This window comes from Gobio gobio, assembly GCF_949357685.1.
Source record: "Gobio gobio genome assembly, chromosome: 18".
NCBI classification, from domain to species: Eukaryota; Metazoa; Chordata; class Actinopteri; order Cypriniformes; family Gobionidae; genus Gobio; species Gobio gobio.
The window spans coordinates 27,389,321-27,415,387 of NC_137111.1; the positions used below are offsets into that span (position 1 = coordinate 27,389,321).

General features: G+C 37.6%; 3 protein-coding genes across 5 annotated transcripts in view; 2 read left to right on the forward strand and 1 right to left on the reverse strand.

Annotated features, from left to right (window-relative positions):
- Positions 1 to 3,010, forward strand: part of sar1ab (secretion associated, Ras related GTPase 1Ab) — a 3,902-nt gene extending 892 nt beyond the window's left edge. For both annotated transcript variants that reach the window (XM_079843679.1, XM_079843680.1), the window contains exons 2-7: positions 3 to 76; positions 161 to 280; positions 413 to 478; positions 644 to 747; positions 1,550 to 1,681; positions 1,794 to 3,010. In XM_079843679.1, coding sequence (XP_079699805.1) covers positions 19 to 76; positions 161 to 280; positions 413 to 478; positions 644 to 747; positions 1,550 to 1,681; positions 1,794 to 1,910 — 597 coding nt within the window. In that variant the 5' untranslated portion in view covers positions 3 to 18 and the 3' untranslated portion in view covers positions 1,911 to 3,010. The remainder of the gene's footprint in view (positions 1 to 2; positions 77 to 160; positions 281 to 412; positions 479 to 643; positions 748 to 1,549; positions 1,682 to 1,793) is intronic.
- Positions 3,011 to 3,328: 318 nt separating this feature from the next.
- Positions 3,329 to 9,660, forward strand: tysnd1 (trypsin like peroxisomal matrix peptidase 1). Of its 2 annotated transcripts, XM_079843384.1 has the most exons (4): positions 3,329 to 4,687; positions 4,843 to 4,973; positions 8,365 to 8,550; positions 8,829 to 9,660. In XM_079843384.1, exons 1-4 carry the CDS (start codon positions 3,642 to 3,644, stop codon positions 9,029 to 9,031), a joined length of 1,566 nt encoding a protein of 521 aa, XP_079699510.1. In that variant the 5' UTR covers positions 3,329 to 3,641; the 3' UTR covers positions 9,032 to 9,660. The 2 variants fall into 2 exon arrangements, with proteins under 2 accessions (XP_079699510.1, XP_079699511.1); XM_079843385.1 differs by lacking the exons at positions 8,365 to 8,550; positions 8,829 to 9,660 and adding an exon at positions 5,091 to 5,561 and having other exon boundaries at positions 3,331 to 4,687.
- Positions 9,661 to 9,852: 192 nt separating this feature from the next.
- spock2 (SPARC (osteonectin), cwcv and kazal like domains proteoglycan 2) overlaps positions 9,853 to 26,067 on the reverse strand; it is a 40,964-nt gene continuing 24,749 nt past the window's right edge. Inside the window, exons 4-10 of the mRNA XM_079843386.1 lie at positions 24,007 to 24,115; positions 21,550 to 21,664; positions 19,964 to 20,083; positions 19,222 to 19,440; positions 14,250 to 14,312; positions 12,369 to 12,506; positions 9,853 to 11,935 (exon numbers count right to left, since the gene is read on the reverse strand). Of these exons, the coding sequence (XP_079699512.1) occupies positions 11,790 to 11,935; positions 12,369 to 12,506; positions 14,250 to 14,312; positions 19,222 to 19,440; positions 19,964 to 20,083; positions 21,550 to 21,664; positions 24,007 to 24,115 (910 nt within the window). The 3' untranslated portion in view covers positions 9,853 to 11,789. The remainder of the gene's footprint in view (positions 11,936 to 12,368; positions 12,507 to 14,249; positions 14,313 to 19,221; positions 19,441 to 19,963; positions 20,084 to 21,549; positions 21,665 to 24,006; positions 24,116 to 26,067) is intronic.

The following is a 26,067-nucleotide window of genomic DNA, read 5'->3' on the forward strand; positions in this document are numbered from 1 at the left end:
AGGGAGCAGGCTACGAAAATGTCTTTCATATTTGATTGGCTGTACAGAGGATTCAGCAGTGTGTTACAATTATTAGGTAAAGTATCAGCCAGATATTGAAATACAGATGAGCACAAATCATCATGTAACTGTGTGTTTTCATACTCATATTTCCTTTCAGGACTCTATAAAAAGTCTGGGAAATTAGTTTTTCTTGGATTAGACAATGCCGGAAAAACAACATTATTGCACATGCTTAAAGATGATCGACTTGGGCAGCATGTTCCAACACTTCACCCTAGTAAGTAAAGTGCAACATATTTTACTGTTTTAATATGAGGTGTATAGCTACGTTTAGAAAGGAAAGAGCAAAAACTACATTTGTTGGAGCGAACATTGTGCACAATGTACTGTATCTTGTCCAATCTGCTAGCATCTGAGGAACTGAGTATTGCTGGGATGACTTTCACAACATTTGACCTGGGTGGTCATGCTCAAGGTAATTATAGAATTGAATAATAAATGATGAATAAATCTTGAGTTTAAATTATGCTATAATTAAACAAAAGTAGATTTATATAACAAAATTGGGGAAAAAATTGTTAAGAAATTTTAGAACAACCAGGCGTAATGCAATTGGATCTTGTCCGTTTTCTATTCTCAGCAAGAAGAGTTTGGAAGAATTATCTTCCAGCAATAAATGGGATAGTGTATCTTGTTGACTGTGCTGACCATGAACGACTACAAGAAGCCAAAATTGAGTTAGATGTAAGTCTACTTTTCCTCAGTTTGTTTTTGTTAAGACAAGATAGGCCCTGTTAACACCTGCTATTAAGAGTAGTGGTCGATCGGATCACAAGTAGACAAGGGAGGCACATTCCTGTTTACACCTGGTGTCTGAATCTGTCTCTTCTGTCCACTTTCAACCACTTCTGTCCTGATTTCTTTGAGGGGAGGGTCTATGGGCAGGTAAATGTATGGGCTTTTTCCGATCTTTCAATCTAATGGACGAAATAAGCCCACGCAATTGGCATATGATCGCTAATGGAAACGGCGGAAAAACATACAGAGCAGCAGCTTTCGTTTCTGCTCAACAGCCGCAAGACCACGGTGAACGCGGAACGAGTTAGACATCAGGAATGGTGAGAGAACATTGTCCTTGGTATGTTTTTCAAACCAAAATTGGGTCTTTGGGCCTTTAAAATCCCGTCTGTCTGGCTAGTGCCCTTCCATTAATGTTGATGCATTAGGTCAGCAGGGAGAGTATGCAGTCTTTTGTGGCTGTTCGAACACATTTGACCACATGAGCGTTAACAAATGCGTTTTCGACTACCTCTGGAAGTGACCGAAAGTGAACAAGCTCAAAACATTTTAGACCCTAACATCTACCAAAACGCATCTTAATACCAGGTGTAAACAGGGCCATAGTTACGTATGAAAGTTTAACCATGAACACATCCAGAGGAATGTCACAGCACTGACTTCAATGCACTAGTATACATTTCTTCCCAATTCCACCAATCAAAACAGCCATATATTTGAATAATAATGATTGCTCTTTACATCTTAGGCCCTCTTAACTGATGAAACCATATCAAATGTGCCAATCCTTATTTTGGGGAATAAAATTGACCGGCCAGAAGCAATTAGTGAGGACGGGCTGAGAGGGATGTTTGGTCTTCATGGACAGACCACTGGAAAGGTATAGGTCAATGAGAGAATACATTTAAAACATTTTGCGTTGTACAGTTTAGTATGTAATATTTTATAAAAATGTTTTCTGGAGGTCTTATTTTGTCTATGCGTCCACACAGGGGAATGCATCATTGAAAGAACTCAACCTGAGGCCAATGGAAGTCTTTATGTGCAGCGTGTTGAAGAGACAAGGATATGGTGAAGGTTTCCGATGGCTATCTCAGTATATTGATTAACATATTTAATGCGGTTATTAATTCATAACTCATGTATCCTTATTTATTGTTTGATTATTTATCTTATGAAATGAAACTATGAAAAATTAATGAAACTAGTAATCAGGGGTGTTATATATAATATCTGAGCCTATGAAATTCAGTGTGGTGATAGAGCAGTATATGAGATATGCATTTATTTAATAATCTACTGTAGCAATTACTTACACTTTTACCTGTAAGACGTAATTTATGCTGTTTACTTTTCTAAAAGGTTTTGAAATACAGCATCCTTTAACAGTTGACCGAGCTGGGTTATTTTAAGAGATGGCATCTTGTAACAAAACATGTTTTTCAAATGAGTGTCAGTTTTATAACCTGCCAAAAGTTAGACATTTGAACCAAGGACTTCTAATCAGGTGAATATCACTTGTGCTGTGAAATTCTGATGTCACAATCATTAGATGATACAGAATCAGTGTTTTGTTTTCATGTTGCATTACCTCAGTGCCTTAATGCAGGTGGTTTTATAGAGCTGGATTTCCCACGTTCAAAGGAAATACTTCTGAAGGTGTGGACTGCCAATGTATACATGCTTGCTGATAAAATTTGCCTGAGATTTACAATGAAATATGTGTAAATCTAATATTTAAAACTACAAATGTTTTATTTGTATGTAGGTTTTTGATATGTGCTGATGTATTACTCTTCCTTTTCAGTGATGTTTCTACATTAGCCTGTTTCAACACTAAACTACCTGACTAATTGTATGAGTACTTTTTGACTGTCAGCTGAGAATTATTTGCAGTTATGGCATGAAAGTACATAGGCTTTTTTTAGTTCATATTGCATGTGCAATAGAAAAATCTGTCGTATTACTAGGTCACTTTTACCCCTAATTTGTAAATAGGCTTATGTGGAAGGATTGGGATTTTCGATGCTGCTTATCTTTTGAAATGGCTAATTATGTATGTGCCACTTAGCAGCTTGTAGCATTTATGCAATGAAGTAGGCAACACAAATAAAATATTTTGAATTTTCCGTGTGCTTTGCTATATTCCAAAAAACAATTTGAACAAACATTTTAAAGGATAAAACATTTGTGACATCCTAGTCGAGTCAAAAAACCCCAAAAAAGCTTTACTGAATCTATTGTTGCGTGGGATAGCTGCACATCAGAATGCACAAGATTGTCAGTAATGTAAACTCAACGACGTCCGATTCGTCAACGAATTCGTCTTTTGAGTTGGATCTTTCTAATGAATCTGTTAAACCGGTTCACAAGTCGGACTGAACGATTCATTTACAAATGGCTTGACGCGAGTAACGTCTCTATCGGACACGACGACGGAAAAGAATCACTCAACCGGTTCTTTGAAACGAATTGTTCGAAAGAGTCGGACGTAGATGAACCAATAGGAAGGCACGCTATCGACCACGTGATCACGCCAATGAAGCATACCAGGAAGTGCTGCAGATGGAGAACTCATGCAACAATATCAAGTCGGCGATAAGTTAATATAACCCATTATTACATTATCGGCCCACCCCCTAGACTTTAACATTGCAACCCTAACCAGTTGCTTTTGTTGCAAACTCTGTTTGTTAACACGGTTTTTTTTATAATCTAACTGCCAGTATCGCGGTTGACATTTTGTGCTGTGAGCTCATTGTGAGAAGCAAAAACCTACTATATTAGCATAAAAACTCTTTGCCAGTTTAATACTGTTTTGGAATATATAGAGTTTGAAAATGAAGACTGTGGAAGAGGCATGTTGTGTTGTCACAGTATCTGAGACGCCCCTCAACCTCACATCTGGATCTCAGAATAAAGCAACGAGCTCCAGTGGAGTATTTCTAAATTACCAGTCTGGATTTGTAGTCTGTAGTGGCCTTGTGTTTTCACGCTTTATGAAGGATAGACAGTCCACGAAGATATTGCGTTCTGAAAGTTTCACTAAAGAGACAAAAGTGTATGTAGATTACATTGACTTTTGCGCCAACCAGTCGTGTGTAATGGAGAGACGCAACACGATCCGTCAAGAAGCTCAATTGTTAATGATGATCAATTGCGTGGAGTTTCAAGATGCATTTCATAAAATCTTCAAGGGGGCCGAAAATTGGGGCTTTTATAGTGGTAGTTTGGATACAGAAGTCTTGGAAGACTCCAGGTTTTTAACATGGTTTGCACTCCTAAAAGTGCCCACTTCGTCCACATGCACCTGTAAAGAAACTATTCCATGGGTGAAGAGTGGCACTCTTAAAAAGGGATGTAATGTTATCGCTTGCGGGTCTCCATTTGGTGGTCTCTGTCCAGACCTCTTTATGAACTCAATTAGTAAAGGTATAATTAGTAATCTGGCAGGTGATGAGAACGCATTGATCCTGACCGATGCCCGCTGCTTGCCTGGCACCGAAGGAGGTGGCGTGTTTATTAGCAAAGGAGGCAGATCTTACCTCATGGGCTTGATCGTTTCACCGCTGTGCTGGAAATCCGATGAATGGATTGGACTGACACTTGTGTGCTCTGTTCACCTCATTCTGAAAAACATGATACAGGCTGGTGCCATGCTGGAGTCGCTGATAGAAAAGTCATCACAGTTAATAACTGGCTCTATTCAAGCTCCATTAACTGCAACCCAACGGTCAGGTTCTGAATTTTACCCCGGAGTGGCATTGATAGAGACCGGCCTGCTGTGGGGTTCTGGTGTGCTCCTAAACCAGAATCTGGTTCTGACCTGCAGACATGTGGTGAATGAAAAGTCTGTTCTTACAGTCAGAGTCAACTATGGAGGAAGGTAATGGCCGTGGAATTCATGCATATTCATTATTATGAGGCTTAAAGAAGCGACATTTTGTTTGTTGATCTTTTTTTAAACAAGTTACATGTGATTGGTATTGTTATATTTGTAATCACCATGTGATTTATAATAATGTACACTTTCCACCACAGATTTCATGCAGTAAGTGGTAAGGTGCTGTATTCATCAGTATCATCTTCTCCCTATGATATCGCTGTAGTGGAGCTTCAGGAATCCCTTGCAGACTCAATGAAACCTCAGTTTACCACACACTTTCATCAAGGTAATGTGCTGCAAACCTGTTTTATTGAAAATCATATTTAGACAGAATTGTTTTGTTCATTTGCTTTGAGATTTTGGAGTGTTTTTTTTTTTCTTTCCCTTGGACCACTTTTGATAGATACTGACCACTGCAGACCGGGAACACCCCACAAGAGCTGCAGTTTTGGAGATGTTCTGACCCAGTCGTCTAGCCATCACAATTTGGCCCTTGTCAAACTCGCTCAAATCCTTACGCTTGCACATTTGTCCTGCTTCTAACACATTAACTTTGAGGACAAAATGTTCACTTGCTGTCTTTTATATCCCACACACTAACAGGTGCCGTGATGAAGAGATAATCAGTGTTATTCACTTTACCTGTCATGCTTGATCAGTGTATAGTTTATATTTAACCCGTCTTTTTCATGCTACAACAATCACAAACATAGCTGCAAGCAGCGATACGGGGCCAAGTCCAGAATGGACAGGAACTGCAGTTCTGAGCCAGAAGAGCAAAAAGAGCAGAAATAGAATGTACATGAAAAAACTGATAGGTTCAGAAGTACAGGTGAGAATGAACTTAAAATGAACAGAAGTTAAGATGATATTGAACAAAGAATGAACAAAAAAACATTTCTAATCCAAGAGGAAGAAACATTAGTACAATGCTCACCTAAATAATTAAGGAATCGAAGTGACTCTTTTATAAAGTTGTGCCAGGCAGGAATCAAACCCACAATCTTTAGATCATATGCTTGTTGCTTATTGCTGTGCGCCACTCAGACTACATGCTTTCACTTAGCTGCTGAACTTCAGTAGTTCTAGTAAGGATTGTTATATTTAACAATTTTAGATTTGACTATTCTTGGAACAATACAATGTCTGGAACAGATGCAACTTTTGCACCATCTCTGACCACAGTACCTCTTGTGGTCTGGGCATCTGCCATACAGGATTTGAACCCATGACCTGAAAGGTTCGGGGTTTGTGGCATTACAGATTGTGCCACTCAGTTGACGCTGATTCACAGGGGCTGCTGAGGAGAGCTTTTAGGGTGAGAATGAGCATGTGAAAGGAACACGCCGACTTTTGGGACTTTAACTTATTCACCGTATCCCCCAGAGTTAGATAAGTTCATACATACCATTCTCATCTCCGTGCATGCCATAACTCTGTCTGACGCACACACCGCTAGCCTAGCTTAGCACAAAGACTGGAGGTAAATGGCTCCATCTAGCCTACTGCTCAATAAGTGACAAAATAATGGCAACATTTTCCTATTTACATGTTGTGATGTGTAGTTACATTGTGTACTAAGACCGACGGAAAATGAAAAGTTGTGATTTTCTAGACTAATATAGCTAGGAACTATACTCTCTCATTCCTGCGTAGTAATCAAGGAACTTTGCTACCGTACCATGGGTGCAGCGGCGCAATTATAGAACGCAGCGCCTGAAAATAGTCCCCAGCACGCTCTCTGTGCAAGCAGGTTGTCACGTTGGTTATGTTGACGTAAATCAGCCTATTTTCAGGCACTGCGTAATATCATTGCGCTGCTGCACCCATGGTACGGCACAAACTTCATTGATTATTACGCAGGAATGAGAGTATAGTTCCTAGCCATATCAGTCTAGAAAATCGCAACTTTTCATTTTCCGTCGGTCTTAGTACACGATGTAACTATACACATCACAACATGTAAATAGGAAAATGTTGGCTTTATTTTGTCACTTATTGAGCTGTAGGCTAGATGGAGCCGTTTACCTCCAGTCTTTGTGCTAAGCTAGGCTAGCGGTGGGTGCGTCAGACAGAGTTATGGCACGCACGGAGATGAGTGGTGTGTATGGACTTATCTAACTCTGGGGGATACGGTGAATAAGTCCCAAAAAGTCGCCATGTTCCTTTAACCAGATTAGCATGTTAAACTAACTCAATGATAACGTGGCTTATAGTTAACCTGATAGCTGAAGAGCCACAGAAAGAATGGCAACTGGTTAACAATTAGCATGCTTAGCTAACTATCATAAGACAACAAACAGACACGGTCAACTTCAGAGAGATATTTCTCAGGAATGATATCAAATATCAAAAATCCATTCAGTCATTTCTGTGTGGTTCGGTCTAAAGATCATCTGATTAGAACAAAAATTTGACAAATTTTGAAGGAGTAGTAAAAACTGTTTTTCATTTAATTCAATATGGCGGACAGGCAGATGTCGTCAGAATCTACATAAGCCAAGGAACAAAAGGACATAGACAGAAACCAAAATTCGGGCAATGTTTCAAAAGTTATACGCATTTTTGCAAAAATCCTTATATCTCTGGAAAACTGTGTTCAAACTTCTCAGGTACCTTCAGGACATTCTATCGATGATTCCTACCTAATTTTGTGTTGAATATCTCAAATCATTTAAAGAGAGTGCAATTTATGGCACAATTCAAAATGGCGATTGTTCGTCCAACCGAAGGTTCGTCCAACCCTGGCAAAATCCTCAGATTCGGCATGACTCAAGGAATCCATAGACACAAAGGTCACTGATAAACTGCTTAAAAGTTTTGAATAAATACATTTTATCAGATCTCATGACATGTAGGTAGAACTGTTCCCAAATTTGGCCTCAGGTCATGGTTTCAATGAAACGTACCAAGTTTCATTTCAATTGATCAAAGTTTTGCCGAGATACAGCCTCTGAACCAATTTTAGGTCAATATCGTTAAGTTCAAGACATTGTAACTTTTGAACAAAGTATAAAATAAAAAATTCTTCAGTCATTTCTGGGCAACTCAGATTATTTTCATAGCTCAGATTACTATTCATTACCATCACTACAAGTGTGTGACAATTTTCGTAATTTTCCTACTTACGGTTCATAGGGCTGCCATTGACTCCACTGGGGAGGAATAATAATAAAGTAAACTGAAAAAAACAATTGGGGCCCCTAACTATGGAAGCCCATTTCCACCACATAAGAAATAAATATTGTGACATACTAATTCTTAAGTGACAAACATTGCACACAAGAGATAAAACATTGAAATTGACATAAAAAGTATAAAGTAAATGGTCAAAATTGTGACAACTTTTATATTACCTTTTATGTTATGTTATAATTTTGATTTACCAATAAACAGTGAACTAAAATTACTTGCAAATCTAAATGTATTGTTTGTTGACTCAATACAAGATAGTCATCGTCCTCATAATTAATAATAAAAAAACATTAATAATAAATAAAATACTTTCAAATGTATTATAAATCAGTTTATAGCATTATTAAATAAAAAAAATTAATATCTTTTTATATCTTTTTTTTATTTCTTATTACAGCTACAACGTTACAACATTGTTTAACATAGCTGTGTACTTTGTCCCTGTGCAGCACCTGACATTTCCATGTTCTGTGTTTATTTAGGTGAGGATGTAGTTGTCGTGGGTTATGGAGCTTTAGGGAGCCACTGTGGCCCCTCATTGACCTCAGGGATCCTATCCAGAGTCATCACCCATCAGTCACAGCCTGTGATGCTGCAGACTACATGTGCAGTGCAGTCTGGAGCCAGTGGTGGCGCTGTGGTCCGTTCTGCCACTGGGGAATTGTTAGGTAATACTAATATCATACATTTAATACCTAACTATTTCAAATGAATGGAAAACGTCAGTACATCAACCAGTTGTTTTCAGTACAAATCCAGTCTTTTGTGGAGATATATGAAATGTACTATGCCTTCTCTAACCAGAAGGGGGCAACATAGGACCAATTAAGTATTTTTTTCCACCTTAAAGTTCATCATCTGCTGACAATGACATTGTCTGACTAAATCAACCTTTTCTCAAGATTCTTTCTCATGTTTTATTTTATCGTTCTCATCTAAATATTAGGCATTGTGTCCAGCAACACAAGAGACTTCACTGCAAAAGTGACATATCCCCACCTGAACTTCAGCATCCCAGTGACCATTCTGGAACCTCTGCTGAGAAGTTTTGATCAAACTGGAGATGCTGCTGTGTTTAAGGTCTTGGACAGTGCAGAGGATGATGTCAGAAGGATATGGAGACTACAGAGCATCCAAAGCAAGCTTTGATCAGACTATGCTTTTTGCAAATGTACAAGATGCTTGAGAATCACAGGTAAAATGAACCTTTGAGCGTTGTGAAGTTGCTGAAAATTTAAACGTGATAATATGACATACCTGAGTGTGTACTGAAAATAAAATGGTGTATTTCTCAGGTTCTTATTTGACTTTTTAATATAGAACTATTTAATTTGATTTCTTTAAGATTACACAAAAATCCTGTGTAAATTCCTGCATCCCTTAGATTTATTTTTTATACATTTATTTGTAGATGCATGCTAGTGAACAATGACTGATCAATATAAGTGGGGGGAAAAAATAATGGTTTCCAACCATTTTAGGTTGATACCAAGAAGGGTGCCGCACTAGATCACTAATAACAACGACTTATTAAAAATACGAGATATTCTATAATACATTTTTGTTTTAGAATCACATTTTTTTCTTTTTGTAAAATAGAAACCAGGGCTTTCTAACAATTTTAGGTTGATACAAAGCATGATGCTGCTCTGGATCACTATTATATAAAATGTGTGTCAGCACTGAAAAATGCGTTATTGTAATAGAGTTTAGAAGTTATTAGGAGTCATTAGGCGGTTTGATTCTGTGTTCTATTAAAGTTGATATTCCTATTTTGGACCCCCTCTGGTGACTCATATGTCTTGAGAACCAGCTTTTATTGGGTATTTTTGGTTTAGTTATAAATTGCACTTGTCCAAAAAAAAAAAAAAACTTTAAAAGTGGGTTGAAAAGATTTGTTTTCTCATGTCTCCAGTATCACATGGAAATTAGCATGTAGCTGAGTCTTGGGAGTAATTAGGAGAACAAAGGAACAGCACTTCGGGCCCAGTGCCTTTAATCATATTCAGGCAAGAAAGATGACACACTTGGACAAAGAAACATGCAACTAAATGCAAATATACTGCAACTCAGCGTAAATATGTTTTCTAATCAGTAAAATCCAAGTATTTACAATAATAATGGCATGTACAGTACAATACAATCATACACTAGTCCAAGTGGTTTAACATCACTGTTAGCAGACTCCTGTACACCGCTTAGTAAGACATCAGGACATTCACTATCGACTTTAAATGAGCTGGTCGTCTTTCCACTCCATCACACCAGCGAGGTGGCATTGCCTATGATAATCCACAAGTAATTTAAATATCGCCAGGATTCGTCTCAATGACATTCGGAGGATTTATATTCTTCTGTAGACGCCGCGGTACATTGACGAATGTGTTTACGTCGGGGACGTTACCATATCAAATGCATTTTCTGTGTGCTGTGTGGAGCTCAGAGATCACGTCTGGGTGAATTATCATACCACATCGAGTCTGTAACTCGTACGCATTTTGCAATTCCAGCTAGCTGCTTTGATTCCACAGCATGTTAACCCTAAAAACTGATGTTTTAGGTGTTTAATACTGCAAGACTTGTATATTATAAGATTCAGACCTTGATTATAAATCCCTGCAGCACCGGATTTACACCTAGGAACATTACAGCCAACACATCCTTCACTGCAAATGATGGGAAGATCTGATTAGGAGACATCTGCAAAGACAGATTTGTCCCTTTGGGTGTATGAGAGAGAATATGTCAGATTGCATTTTCGAAAGCTCATTCCTGCCTCTCTTGAACATCCATACGCTGCCTTGTTATAATAGCCGTGTTGCATCAGAGGTACCGTATTACAGCCTGACCTAGTGGAGTATAAGCAAATTCTATTATGACAGACATATGAAACCAGAACGCACATATCTCAGGATTTATTACTGTCCATTTGAAAGAAAACAATGATTTGACGTCGGGGTGAGGGAGAAAGCTACTGCATTGAGATGTAATTTATATGAAAATATAATGCTTTGCCATCTCTGGTTTCGGTGGATTATGACACAAAAAACAGGGGGGAAAAAAAAGTGCCTTTAGGACAAAGATTGTAGAAGTGCATTGTGTATTTCTGGCAAGAAGCCTAAAATCGGTTTTACTTTGTGAGCGTGGAGAAATAGCTCTTCAAATACATTTACGACTATTTATCTTCTTCAAGGTAGCATAAAAATGATGCAGAGACTGTTTGAGCCATACGAGAGTAACAGTTAACTTCAGTTTTTTGGGGTTTTCGTCTCTTTGTCTTTATAGTAATCTGTGTTTATATGCGCTAAACCATTTGGAGGACATATTTAAAACAATTTACATAAACTCTAACAGCAAAAACATTAGCAGCAATCTCAGTGTTCAAGGAAAGCAGTTGCTGATGGTCGGCAGAAGATCTAATGAAGCAGGTTAGACCCTGAAGCCTATCTATCTTTATATACATACTTACGAAAAAGTCGTACCTTGAACGCTTTAGACTTAACGGGTATCATTTCCGAATGTATAGTGATGAAGTATGTAATTATTAGACTTGCATATGAACGCATCACATCACACCTATCAAGCGCCTAATTCTGAGCTTGTGTTTGCAGATGCTAGAGACTGATTCAGGAGAAAACTCTCGCACTTACAACAAAAAATATGATGTTTCACAAGTATTCATAAGCCCAATAATTGAAAACTCGTTCCCGATACCATAATCTCACTACAGCTAACACTAACCAAGCCACCCCTCCCCCCTCCCTCCCCAAGTCAATGCAGTTCGGAGTGCAGTATAAAGATGACCGACCCTCCAGTGTCCACCATTTAATGTCAGAAGATAGAGCTGCCTCTGTAGAAATGGGCCACAGAAAGCTACGTTGAAACAAGGCGAGAATCGCGTTTCGTTCTACCATATGTATCCACCGTCATCAACCTCCCCCACCTCCCCTTCCTCCTCCTCAGCCTCCTCGCCGTTCTCCTCCGCCTCCTTCTCCTCCTCATCTTCCCATCCGAGCCCGCTGCCAAAATCGCCTGAGTACGTGACCACCTCGTCTGGAAAAGGGAAACGTTATTTTAAAAATGCGTATATATGATATTGCGAGGCAAACTGAGCGATTTATGTGCGACAAAGGCTAAACAATACACGCTTGGCGTGAGGACAATAAACAAACAGGAGGTGTGATTTTGACATCTGGCTTTTTAATCGCAATTTTATGTCCAGTCAGGGGATTTGTTCTGATCACCTGCAGGTCCGTCACAGCCAGTAGTAATTAATCTTACGGACCTTTATTTCGGCAAGACAACTGCTCTTTTGGAATGGAAATGAACCTGGCCTAATGAATGTAGCACTTGGTCTTCTGTCAGATGGGTGACTGATGATTTTGTGGATCTAAGCCCTAAGCCCTGTAGCTACAGAAGGAGCATTGTCCTCTGTATATGTGTGTGTGTGTGTGTGTGTGTGTGTGCGTGTTGTGCTCGTGCTCACCACAGTCGGGGTTGCCATGGATTCTGGAGCCCATTAACTCTCCTCCATGCTGGTCCACACACCAGCACTCCCCTCTGCTCTTGTCACACTGCAGTCTCCTGTAAAAGCCGTCCTCATCACAGCTGGGAATGTATGTATCTGAAATGACAAAAAGGGAGAGAAACACACAGACACGCATGTTTTGAGAAGCCACGGTCATGTTTAACATTGATTTTCATACCCTACATGAATTGAGTATAAAATAAGTATTGCATCACGGTGACATTGCAAACTAGTTTGCATATTGCTGTAAATCATGTGACAGACTCAAGTGACACTGCTCATTGTAATGCATAAAATGTAACCTTGGCGAGGGTTGAGGGCTGAGTTTCTGTCTGCAGTGTCTCGAATCATGATGCACGATAAAAAACAACTGCATGGAGCAATAAACAACTATATGTCCACATAATCATCATGATCTATTTAGCATTCAAATGCAGGATTTAACCCTCTGATGCACTGTGTGTATGTACTAGGGGACAAATCTGTAAAATCCAGTTTTAACCATTCTGTGTGTGATGTACATCCCAACCACCTCGGGTGAGCGCACTGACCCTTACCCATAATTCATCCTGACTCTCCTGTTTTACGTCTTTGTGTTATTTATTTATGAGAACATAAATTAAATATGGCTAGTGAAAGTCATGACCATGTACTTCAGAATATATATATATATATATATAGTATTTGAGTGATTGAGTGATATATATATATTTTTTAGTATTTGAGTAATTTTTGTTTTAGTTAAAAAAGAATTGTAACATTAAACATTAATTTGATTTTTCTTTGCGATGTAATAATGCATTAGAGGGTTAAACAGAGGTTGAGCTTTCTAGGTCAAGCTTTTACTTTGACACTTACCCATAACTCTGCATGACTGTCCTCTTTTTATGTGATTGTGTTTTATATTTATGACAACATAAATTAAATAAGGCTGATGAAAGTGGTGATGCGCCATGAACCTCTGGACTATTTAGCAATGTCTTGCATCACAATGGACGCATGTATAGTTCTCTCAAAATATGCAATTTTTGCAGTAGGCTGCCATCTTTTTATCTTTATATATATATATATATATATATATATATATATATATATATATATATATATATATATATATATATATATATATATATATATATATATTAAGAAAGTTACACATCTGTGCATTGTAATTTTTATACATTTTACTGGTAGTCCACTATATGAAGAATTTTTGGGTATAATATGTCACAGTTTACTTTATTTTGCTATCCTCACTAGTAAAAAGTTATATCTGGTGTCTTAATAATTTTTGGTATATAATGTTATATATGGCTAGTTTTGCCTTAAAGTCCGTTTTGTGATTTGATTATGAATGTAATGATGATGAGTGAGTTAAACCTGTTAATTTTTGCAGATGTTGAATGTTGAAACACTTGGTTGTATAGTATACATAGCTGTTTGTTCTCAGGCATCGGGGGACGTTTGCATTTTGGCTGCCTGTGATTGGCTGTAGCATCTGCAGCACGTCCTTGGAGAGTCCTGAAAGCTCTGCAGCCAAACATGCAGCACTGCCCGCAGCCATGAGCTCCGCTCTAATCCGCACACCTGATTAGGGGCTAATCCCAGCCTTGTGCTTGTCATCTGTTAAATGAAACTCCTCTACAGTCACTACTTACAGAGCCGCCCTCTTTGTCTTTCAGAGTTTACACATTACCTCCCCCTCGGCCTCGCTTTTTTCTTCCAGTTGTATACATTCTATATAACCTCTTTCTCTGGTACTCTCTTTGTTGCTTTCCTTCACACCTTAATTTGTTCTTCCCGAGATCCAGCGAGTCTCGGCAGAACGTTCATTCTTACCCGGTTTCTTCTTGGCTCCTTCTTGCACTTGGATTCGCTCTAGCTCAGCCAGGCAGGGAGGCTCTGTGGAAGAAAAACAATCAGTGCCTTTAGGGAAGAGCCGGCGCTAATCTCCTCCAGACAAACGCTTCACACGAGCTCCCCCACCAACTCCCAAATGAGGCGGCATTACACCAGGGCTGCTCTCTATGCAGCCGCACAATCAAATCACACCCAAACACACCCGCATTTTAGAAGTGGCACAATAGATCGTTCTAATCTCTAGTTTGTATGGCAATGTGATTCAAGAAAGAAAGAAAGAGTAAATTAATTTTATAGATTAATAGAACTTGCTTTGAATGTGTTCTGAACAAAATGAACACCTGTTATTTCTTTTTTGTAATTTTCTCCTTATTGCCTCGAGGTGAAATGTACAACCTTCTTAAAATAAATGAAAGGCACATTTTCCTCAAAAATTGTCATCATTTACTCAAGTCATTCAAAGCTAAAAGTACATTCTTCTGAGGAACACAAAAGAAGTTATTTGGCACAATGGCCAAGCTGCTCTTTTCCAATCAATGAAAGTAAATGGTGACCACAGGTATTCATGTAAGGGTATGCGATTTGACAAAAAAAATGCTTGAAATTACATAATCGTGAAATTTTCAGTTTTTTTGTTGTTGTTGTTGATAATGTATTGTTTGCTGAATGTGTTTGTGCTGTAACAATGGCTGCTTTAGCCGTGAACATCTGACATCTGAACTTTAGTTCACAGCTGAGACAGAAATTAACTTTTACATGAAGAGGTGATATTTGATTTTTCAATTCAGTCAAATCCAAATACACTAATAAGACACTACAGTGTTTAAAAAAAAAAAATAATTTGACTATGAAATGATATAAAAAATATATATATACTTTTCAATATGCAACTTAATGAGTAAATCATTTTATTCAAACAATTTTTTCAGCTTTGAAATACCTGATTCATTCAGAAACCAAGCAAGTGATATTATTGGATTATTGGGTTATTGGATTCATTCACTCAAGCAATTAATTCAAAAACGAAAGTAAAGAAATGCAGTGTGTTGCTTGGAGACGTGCAACGCTTTTGTTCTGGCTTGGTTTGGAACTATTTTTATTATTCTAATAGGCTTTATCATGCAGTGAATGTGTGGTCTTTCAAAGCGGTTATTGTTTGGTAAGTGAGTGACATAAAAATGTCAGCACAAACATTATTAAAACGATAATTATAATATTATTACATTGTATGGAGTATTGTATCGATATTTGGAAAGAGCATGAGTTGCACTAATTACTTTTATAGAGCTTTTTTTTTTTAATCATTTTTGGAGGCTGACAGACCCAGTCCCCATTCACGCCCATGGAAAAGAGCAGCTTAGACATTATGCCAAACATCTTCTTTTGTGTTCCACATAAGAACCAAAGTCACACAGGTTCTGGAATGACATGAGGGTGACTAAACGATGACAGAACATTTCCTTTAATAAATAAATCAGTGCATTACATACTGGAATATTTGCCAATGCTTCAGTGCTATCATGTTTCACAGCTGTATGTAAGGGCCAGGCCAGTGAAGTCTAAAAAATGCAGCGGCTTTCTGTCTGACTGCCCGTCTGGGTTTAGTCCCAGAGAGTTTGAGGCTGAGTAGGCTGTCAACAACCAACACTGATGTTGTTTTTCCCTCTGCAATGGTCATTTCCTATCCACCGGGGGAAATACAAGGGGAAGACAAAGTATGACAGGCCAAAAGCAACTATGCCCTCCCCAGGAGAGATGAGAGTGCCCAGCCACATATCGTGAGCAGAATCACATCAAACAAGAGCCAGGCTGGTCTAGTGTGTGTGTGTGTGTGTGTGTATGTACTGCTAAGATACAGCTCTCTGCTCCTCCAGTGAAATGCATTGTGGAGCATATGTCTGTTTGTGTCAAGAAGCTTGCAATGCTCCATGACTTCAGCAAACACACACACACACACAGGAATTCCTAAAACAAAAGAACACACAAACACACTTACACACTGACGAGTCTCATTAATATGTAGAACATGTTGCCGATAAACACATGCACATGCAAACAGACCTACGCTCTTCCCTGCTAACACACACACACACACACACACACACACACACACACACACACACACACACTGACTGTCAGTCACCCTAGCAACAAACACTGAATAGCAATTCCTCCAGACTTATGCATCTCATCAAACGAATACTCCAAATCACTCTCCCCGCATGCCACAAACAACTAAAGGTCAATTTACGCCCTCTCCAGCTCTCTCGTTTTCTATTGAAAAGGGCTGTTTGTAGAGGAAATGAAAGATTTGGATTTCAATAATCCAAACATATGGTCACCCCTCCCCCCTTTAATGTTTGATTATATTTAGAAAACCAATTAAACTTAATCCAGTGCAAACTGAATGAGTTAGTGGCATGAGTCTGCAAAATACTCGGCAAACAGATAGATGGATTTTCCCCAATCCCTGCCTCCACAGACTAGTGTCTTCTTTATCTTTAATGCCAGTTTAGTGCGTGCTGATGTCAAATAAACACTCTGCTACCAGTCCAGTTCTGTTCTTTTGTAATGGAAACCAAATATGCCCCTCAAATCCAATTTAAACATCATTTGAGATTTGAAACCCCAACTCTCTGAAGCAGTGTTGAACACGCTCAAACACTGACTAGTGCTGGCACTGATGTTCGGCCATGTGTCCCCCTTCTGTCACGCTGATATAACCAAGCAGAGCAGACTGTGGACCGTGGCATTGACCAGCAGGGTGGAGGGTGCAAGGCACAAATGTGCAATGCAGAGGCACCAATTTAGCTTAAAAGCTAAATGTGTACTTACAAAACATTTTTACAGTTTTTTACAGTTTTTGCCTTTGGATGAAAATATTTGTATAGTTAGTTAATATTTTGCCATATCATATTCATTAATTATCCATTCATTATCTATCATTAATTAACTCACTAGGATTTAAAACTAGGATATTTTTTCCTGGAATTTTTATAAGTAGTTATACTGAACACCATATTTTATGGTGATATTTTTATTTTATTTTTATCAACAATATGATTTAAATAAAACTGTCCGATTATCGTCATGATGCATATTGCTTTATGCACATGTCACACTACTGTTCAAAAGCTTGTGGTCAGTAAGATGCTTTTTAAAGAAATTGATATTTTTATTCAGCAAGGAAGCAAAAGTGGCAGTAAAGATATTTATAATGCTGCAAAAAATGTGTATCCTATTGTATCTAGTAAAATGTACTTTAAATAAATGCAGGTATTTTGCAGTACAACATTGATAATAATAAAGAATGTTTTTAGAGCATCAAATCAGCATATTATAATTATTTCTGAAGGATCATGTGACAGTGAGGACAGGAGTAATGATGCTGAAAATTCAGCTTTGTCCTCACAGGAATAAATTACATTTTAAAATATATTCAAATAGACTATATTTTTGCATAAGAGAAGTTTTTCCATAAAAATAAAAAATATTGCCAATATTCTAAAATATTTTATTGGTAGTGTATAGTGTATATATATACATACACACAAACACACACACACACACAAACACACACACACGCACGCACGCACGCACGCACGCACACACACACACACACACACACACACACTCAGGTTTGTTTTGTTATCTAAGTGAGGACATTCTATAGGAGTAATGGGTTTTATACTGTACAAACTGTACATTCTATCCCCCTACACTACCCCTACCCCTAAACCTACCCATCACAGACAACATTCTGAATTTTTAAATTTTTAATAAAACATTGTTTAGTATGTTTTTAAAGCATCTGAAATGTCCTCATATTTCATGTTTACGTCGTAATACCAGTGTAATACCTGTGTCATTATACACATTTTTGTCCTCATAAATCACAAAAACAAACACACACACACACACACACACACACACATACATATACCTGGTTCAATTTAGTAATGGCAAGTTTGGATAATTTTACTGACTCGGATCTTTGAATCTCGTTCATCAAAATTAACAAATCTTTTTTCCGAGTCATTTCATTCATTTCAGCTGAATATAATTAAAATGTTATATGTTAATAGCCAAATTCCCCAACAAATTAAAATGTTACATATAATGGCCAAAGACCCCAACACATCATCTTACGTGATGTTGATCACATTTAGAATAAGAAAAACAATGCAAGGCCAAGGCCAAATTATGAGAAACAGAAAAGATGAATTAATTGCTTATCTGGGTCTTCATTCAGGCTATGCAGGAACTTTACCTCACCGTTCGTTGTTCGTTCATCCCATGACATCCGCATAAGCTGAGCTATGCAGTATGTACCGGATACAGAAATGATTAATTCACGACTCGAGTATCTTTGCTTTATCAAAGTGATTTTCCCCATCATACGGATTCAGTTTAAAGCACTACCAACTCTTTATTACCACATTCAATGTTATGGAAAAGAACCATCATGACAGAAATTCAAAGAAAAAAATAATAAATTGTAATAAATAAAAAAGCTACAATTTGAGACCAGAAACGCATCATGTAACTGTAAGACTTAAAACACAGACTAAGTGCTTGTTTGTAAGAACGTTTGGGAATTATTAACTAATTTCTGTATCCAATACAGCTGTCACATCACGTGACAAAAGAACGAACGACTCAGAAAAGTCGGACCCGAAGACTCGAGAGGTGAACTAATAATTTATCTTTCCAGTACAGACATCATCGCCTCTATGGGGATGTCACAGGATGAACGAACGGTTCGTACTCGAACCCGAAGACTTGAGAAGACTCCTGTACAGAACCTATGGGATATTGCGCATGCGCGGTCAACACAAAATTAACGAATCACTCTCTGAAACAGTTTGTTGTTCCCGAGTGATATTAAAGATTCATTCAAAATGAACCGACCCATCAGTGGTTCAATTGTGTAGAGATACTGAAAACTCACTTTCTCTCCAAAAGCAGAGGCACCACTCAGCTGTGGAGACTTTGCCATCGCGGTAGGAATCACAGGAGTTGAAGAAGGGCCGTATGCACACTTCATACTTGTCCAGATTAATGGCAGCCAGCTCGGCATGGTCCAGATACAGGTCATTGTTCGTGTCCAGCTTAGAGAACATCCAGCCAATAGAGTCCTTACAGGTTGCAACAAGAGTCCGGTCCACAACTGTGCACAAACAATCACAGAGTGCATTTTAACCCACAGCTTATAATATATACTGTAATACTTCCTCACTTTGTGAAGTTTCTACACTGGCTTCTAAGAGCCATCTCTCCCAGAACAGCTGATTGCATCAGATTAGCTAGTTGGAGAACTGATGAGGCGTATGGTCATTTTTCTGCCATTAAATGTACATTTTAAATTGAAGTAGGTGCAAATGGTCACCATTTCACAATTCAGCAAAATTGCTTTTCGAGGGGATAAAATGCTGCTGGTGCTATTTGGTCATCAGGATAGGATACATTTCAACCCATAATAGCTCTGGATATGCTGGTCCTTATGAAAATTTTATGCAGCAGTTTTATTACTGCCAGTTATCATGGGTCCATGTTTAAACCTAGAGAAAACATAATATCTAAATGTAAATGTACAGCATGTGTGGTATTTTGTTTATAGGAGGCTGCTGTGCCACACTTCTTTGATATTTCTGAATATAAAAGCACTGGCTAAATGGATGTTAGAGCCTCACTTGATGCAGAACTGGCTACAGGATTCCCTGTGCTGTTCTGCTTGCCGTTGCCTTGGAGCAGTTGGAACCAGTCCCGCAGGCGATCTCCGAGATCTGCCAGGTCCTGCCCTGTGCAACTCTCTATGGACAGAAAAGAAGAGAGATGGAGACAGTGAAAGGAGATAAGGGAGTGTTGGCAGACGTTGGTATTAAAGAGTGAAGAACCAATTGTCCTGCTTTTGCCCTTCTGAATTTGACAAGAAAAGCCTACGTAGACTGCAGACATAAATCAGACATAATCAAAGTCAGCAGAAATTCACAAGGCAAGCAGCAAAAGAAAGAGAGCAGCATAGTCTGTTGATAAATCAATAAAGCCTTTGTTAGAGTAAGAGCTGCAGAATCAAGGGATGTGAAAGAGACAAATAGGATCTGAAGCACTCTCAGCATAAAATCATTCATTATTATCAACAAAAAATGATCATAAAAAACTTAAAAGCTGGCACTGATAGTGCGCTTCATTGAGCTTCAGAAGGTGTTTCTTCACAAGAGCATCTTAAACGGATAGTGCATCCAAAAAATAATGTTTACTCAGCCTCACTTTTATCCAAACCTGTGTGACTTTCTTTCTTCTGTGGAACACAAAGAAAGATATTGTTTCTAGTCAATATCTTACAAAGATGCATGTTTTAGTCCATGCAATGAAAGTTAATGTGGTCCAAAACAACACTGGATACCATCAACTTTCATTGTATGCAAAAAACACTGAGACATTTAGCAACTCATAATGTAAAAACGGCACATAATGCAATAAATATTACATTATTATTGTAATAAAATGTTTATAATGTAATAATAAATGAGAAATATAATAGTATTCCCTTATAGAAATCTAAATTCAGCCTTAAACTACCTGCAAAATGCAACAGATTTAAATAGTCATGCTATTATTATTAATAATAATATTAATAAACAAAGCCTTTACAATTCCTTTACAGTAAATTTTAAAAATAAAAATCCAATTTTAACGTGCCTACAAAATCCACCAGATTACTGATAATACTACTACTACAACTAGTTCTGATTTAGATTTTATAAAAATGTACTGTAAATGAATACCAATGCTTTATGTTTAATAAACATATAATAATACTAATAATAATAATAATAATAATAATAATAATAATAATAATAATAATAATAGCATTCATATTTAAATGTTGCATTTCACAGGTAGTTTAAGACTGTATTTAGATTTTAAAAAATGTATTGTAAGGCAATACAAATATTTTTTATGTTTTAAACGCTATTACAATAATGAAAATATGACATGTTTTTGGTGAGTTTATAATGTAATAATTTTCTCAAAATGCAAAAATTGTTATTACATTATGTGCAGTTTTACATTATGTGCAGTTTTACATTATGTGCAGTTATTACATTATGATTTGCTACAGACATTTTTAAAATATCTTTTGTTTCACCAAAGACAAAAAGTCATACAGGATTGGAACGACATGAGGGTGAGTAAACGATTTTGTCTGAATGATCCCTTTAACAAGCTTTGCCAGAACAAATTGCAGCTTTGAAAGTGTGTGGCGGGTAGATACCGTGTTTGCTGTCCACGTCTGTAGCGGGAGCCATGGTGGTGGTGCAGGGGCAGAGACCAGCGCATCTTACTTTCAACTCCTTTCCAGTGAGACAAGACTGCTGCTCCAGTTTGCACTGATTCACAGGTGCATCACACACACACACACACAAAACACAAAGAATAAGCAGTGCCACCATAACACAGTTCAGTGGCATGAATTGTAAGCCCAGATAGAGCACAATTATTTCTACAGACAACTAAAAATCATTGGTTCAGACAAGACATCTCCATTTAAAAGAATATGATGTCAACCTTCATTTCTTCCCTCACAAGGTCAGAAATAGATATAATAGAGATAATGCATAATTCAACAGAATGGTTCTTTCATCCCCAAGTACCCAGAATTCCTTCAGATGATTCTTCTTTGATTTTTAAAGCTGCCAAGGGCCAGATTACAAGGTATAATAGAGAACATTATCCATATTGAGCAAGCAGATTGATCTATGAGTCACACAGAATATAATATGAAATAAAAAAGATATGTTTTTTGAATGGCACAGAATAACTAGAATAGACATAACGTCAGTTTCATTGTTTGAAACCACCCAAACAAGCTGCAGGATAATGAAAGGAAATGTCAACTCATTATTAAAACTTTATTTTAAACTATTTAAACTATTTTTTTTTTTTTTTTTTAACAATCGCTAGGACCCATTTCTCAATACTTAGGTCACTTTTTCAAAACTCTTCACATAGTGAGCACAACAGCAATTTCTATTGCTTTGGTACAAAATGCATTTGTTGACTATATCTTTCAAATTACATAAATTCTTTTTTTCAGGGTACTTTGCCAATTACAAGCTTTTTCAAAACTATTAAGCTTAAAGTCGGCATGAAACAGAACTTGCAACAGTTTTTTTCCCCCTATTCTGACATATATCTGAGTGAAACAGCTTTTCGAACGAGGAAAAATGAAGGACAGGACTTGATTTTGTCGTTGTGGATCGTTGTGGTTTGCTATTGCTGTGATCTCATGTGAGTGACGGGTTGTCCCGCCCTCGTGCCAAAAAACAACAACACGTCATCAGAGAAGAGATGCTGCTGCATGAGGGAGGCGAAGCTATATTGTTTACAGTATTTTACAGTCGCTACGACACATTTCTCGATACTTAGGTCACTTTTTCAAAACTCTTCACACAGTGAGCACAACATCAGTCTATGTGGGCTAAGCTGTGGATTATTTATCATAGCTTTAGCACAAAATGCATTCGCTACATCGTTAAAATTACATGAATACATTTCTCACTTAGACACAACCATTGGCAAAACTTTATGTACATACAAGCCATTTTGCACATTTACTCTTTTCAAAACTGTTTAATTTTTTATAAAACCTAACATACTTTGATACAAAATTGAATTAAACAGCTGACGCTAGAGGCTGTGGTCTTTAACGTCCTTATTAGCATGTATACCTCCCACACTGGAGACTCCGGTTCGAATCCCTCTTGGAGCGTTTCGAGTAAGACCGGTGAGATTTGGTGCCATGACCCAGGTGGGAGTGAAGTTTAGGGGGGTGAGTGTAACGTAGGCCAGCAAGAGCTGTGCGTGTAAACCTAACTCCCCTGGCCTCAAGAGGCACGCTAGTGACTGATGCTAGAGGCTGCTGTCTTTAGCATCCTTTTTAGCATCCCCACCTCCCACGCTGGAGAACCCGGATCGAATCCCGCTCGGAGCGGGTCGAGTAGGACCGGTTACATTTGGTGAGTAGAGCTGCAATTCAGTCATAATGAATCATATTTGTAACTTATATTTTGCATTATATTGATTTATTACATTGGATATTATTTATCATTATAATAAAAAAATAAGTGGCCATTATTACAATGATTCACTAAAAACAACAGGCTTTCCTTCCTATTAATGAGACACGTCTTGTTTGTCTTTCACAAGTTACTGTGTGCTTTCGGGGAAACAGTTTTGGGGGCATTCATGAGGAAACTTTCTCTAAGAAAGACCCAGCGGCAAATGTCTTTATAAATGAATCCAGATGGAATGTTTAACAAAAAAAAGAGAGATATATGTGATCTTGTGTGATGACATAACACAAGAAATATATCATAATTTATACAAATGTTAGATGGAACGGAACTAAATGCTAAACTAAACTACAGAACATTATTAATCATGATTAATTATTTGAATCTATTGTCAGCCACAATAGCTTGTTTCTGTTTTAAAGATTTAACAAAGCAAAAGTGATCCCTGGCTAGAAATTACTGATTTTTAGGTTGCCTAAGTCCACCCAACAAAAATCTAATGAGAGAAAAGTCTGAACAAGCACAAAACTGCTACAAATCCAATTGTATCAAACAAAATAAGCTGAACTGCAGAGAAATTTGTCATACCCATACGATCAATTTCTCTGTAGTTTATTTGAATACAATTAAAGGAGGTTGAATGCAATGTGAAATACCTGAGAGGCATAATTGTGTCCATCAGAGCCACAAACAGGAGCAGAGGAGGACACTGGGCAGGACTTACAGTTACTCTCCTGCTGCTGTCTTATGACCTGCTGCTTCAACCTAAAACACATCGGTCAATATTAACATAGCATTAGTATTATCATCAATCATCAATATGAAATATAAACTGAGATGTGCTTGGGTATTTAAATATGTTCTTGAGGTTCACTTATAATGTTAATAATAATAATGCCTGAATTTATCAATTTTGGGGAGCGGATCCTTAAAGGGTTAGTAAATTACCCCATGATTTACTCACCCTCAAGCCATCCTACTGTAGGTGTATATGACATTCTTCTTTCAGACGAATACAGTTGGAGTTATATTATAAACTGCCCTGCCTCTTCCAAGCATTATAATGGCAGTGAATTTGAAGCCCAAAAAAGTGTATCCATTTACTGGATTACCATACAAAGTGAAAAATTGGGTTTTTGTAAGAAAATATCCATATTTAACACGTTATAATGTAAAATATCTAGCTTCCGGCGGACCGCCTTCCGTATTCAACTTATGAAAAAGCGTAACTGGCACGATGATGTCGTCAGACGTAGCGCAAGCATTTTGAACTGCGAGAGGCGTTACACTTAATTCGTAAGTTGAATACGGAAGGCGGTCCGCCGGAAGCTAGATATTTTATTTTATAAAGTTTTAAATACGAATATTTTTCTCACAAAAACCCATCGATTCACTTCAGAAGGCCTTTATTAACCCCCCAGAGATGTGTGGATTACTTTTATAATGGATGGATGCACTTTTGTGGGCTTCAAATTTTGGATTGCCATTCACTGCCATTATAAAGCTTGGATTAGCCAGGACATTTTTTAATATAACTCTAAATGTACTCGTCTGAAAGACGAATGTCATATACACCTAGGATGGCTTGAGGGTGAGTAAATGATGGGATAATTTTCATTTTTGGGTGAACTATCCCTTTAAGTCAGTAAACGGCCACTGTTATGATTTGCTAACATCATTGCATAGGAAACAGTATCAATGCCCATTTGTTATTGCATATGAGTTTGTTTTTTGAAAACTTTTATCATATAAAATGTAATTTACCAACAAAATGATTATGAAATCATTTACTTATGGTTTGTGTGATGCAGCTGCTATCAGATTCAGTTAGCTACTTCATCTTTCAACAAAAGCTTATTTGAGAACTCTCCATTACACATTACGCCATTAAGCAACTGAATGGTGCGATGGTGTATAACTATACATCGATGTCATGCATTGGCTTTTATATGCATATGTATTTATCTGTGTGACGTCACTGATCCTGCATTATCAAAACTAGCTGTTTTTGGAGCTTGATTAGATAAATGCTTTGTTTATAGTAAGGAGGATGTTTTAAGCTATGAAACTAGCAGGATGTTTTAATGATACAAAGACCACTTATATGTTAAAAGATCAAGGCAAATTTGATTTCTCATGTCATGACCCCTTTAATGCAGAGGGACATTGCATCATTGGCCTGATTTTAATTTAAGGTTACAAGAATGTTCTCTGTAGTTAGATCTATGGAACAATGAGAACCAACCCCTGAGGAATGGCCTCAGGAATATGTTTAGTTTGTAAAAAGAACAAACGCCCAGGGACTAAATCCCTGTACCTCACAATGTGCCATCAGAAAACACATGGCTGCTTTATTAAACTGCTCTTATTTCACCTCCACCAGAATATGACTTTCTCCTCACAAGTGAGTGAACATTTAACACTTGTGGAAAGGGTTTTCTTCTCTCTCTTTTTTTGTTGTTATTTAAAGCATTTTTAATGATTTACTTTTCCCTAGGGTGAACCTCTGTCAGAATATGGCTTTCTCCTAACAAGCAAGTGAACATTTTGTGTGAACACAGATTTTGTGGAAAAGCATTTTAATGATTTAATTTTCCTTGGGGTTCTTGATTAAAACATTAATCACATTTTTTCCCCCACTAAAACCTCTTTTTTTTGATGACCATTTTTAACCCTCCCATTTTAAAGCTGCTGTTCACCCAAAAATGAACATTCTG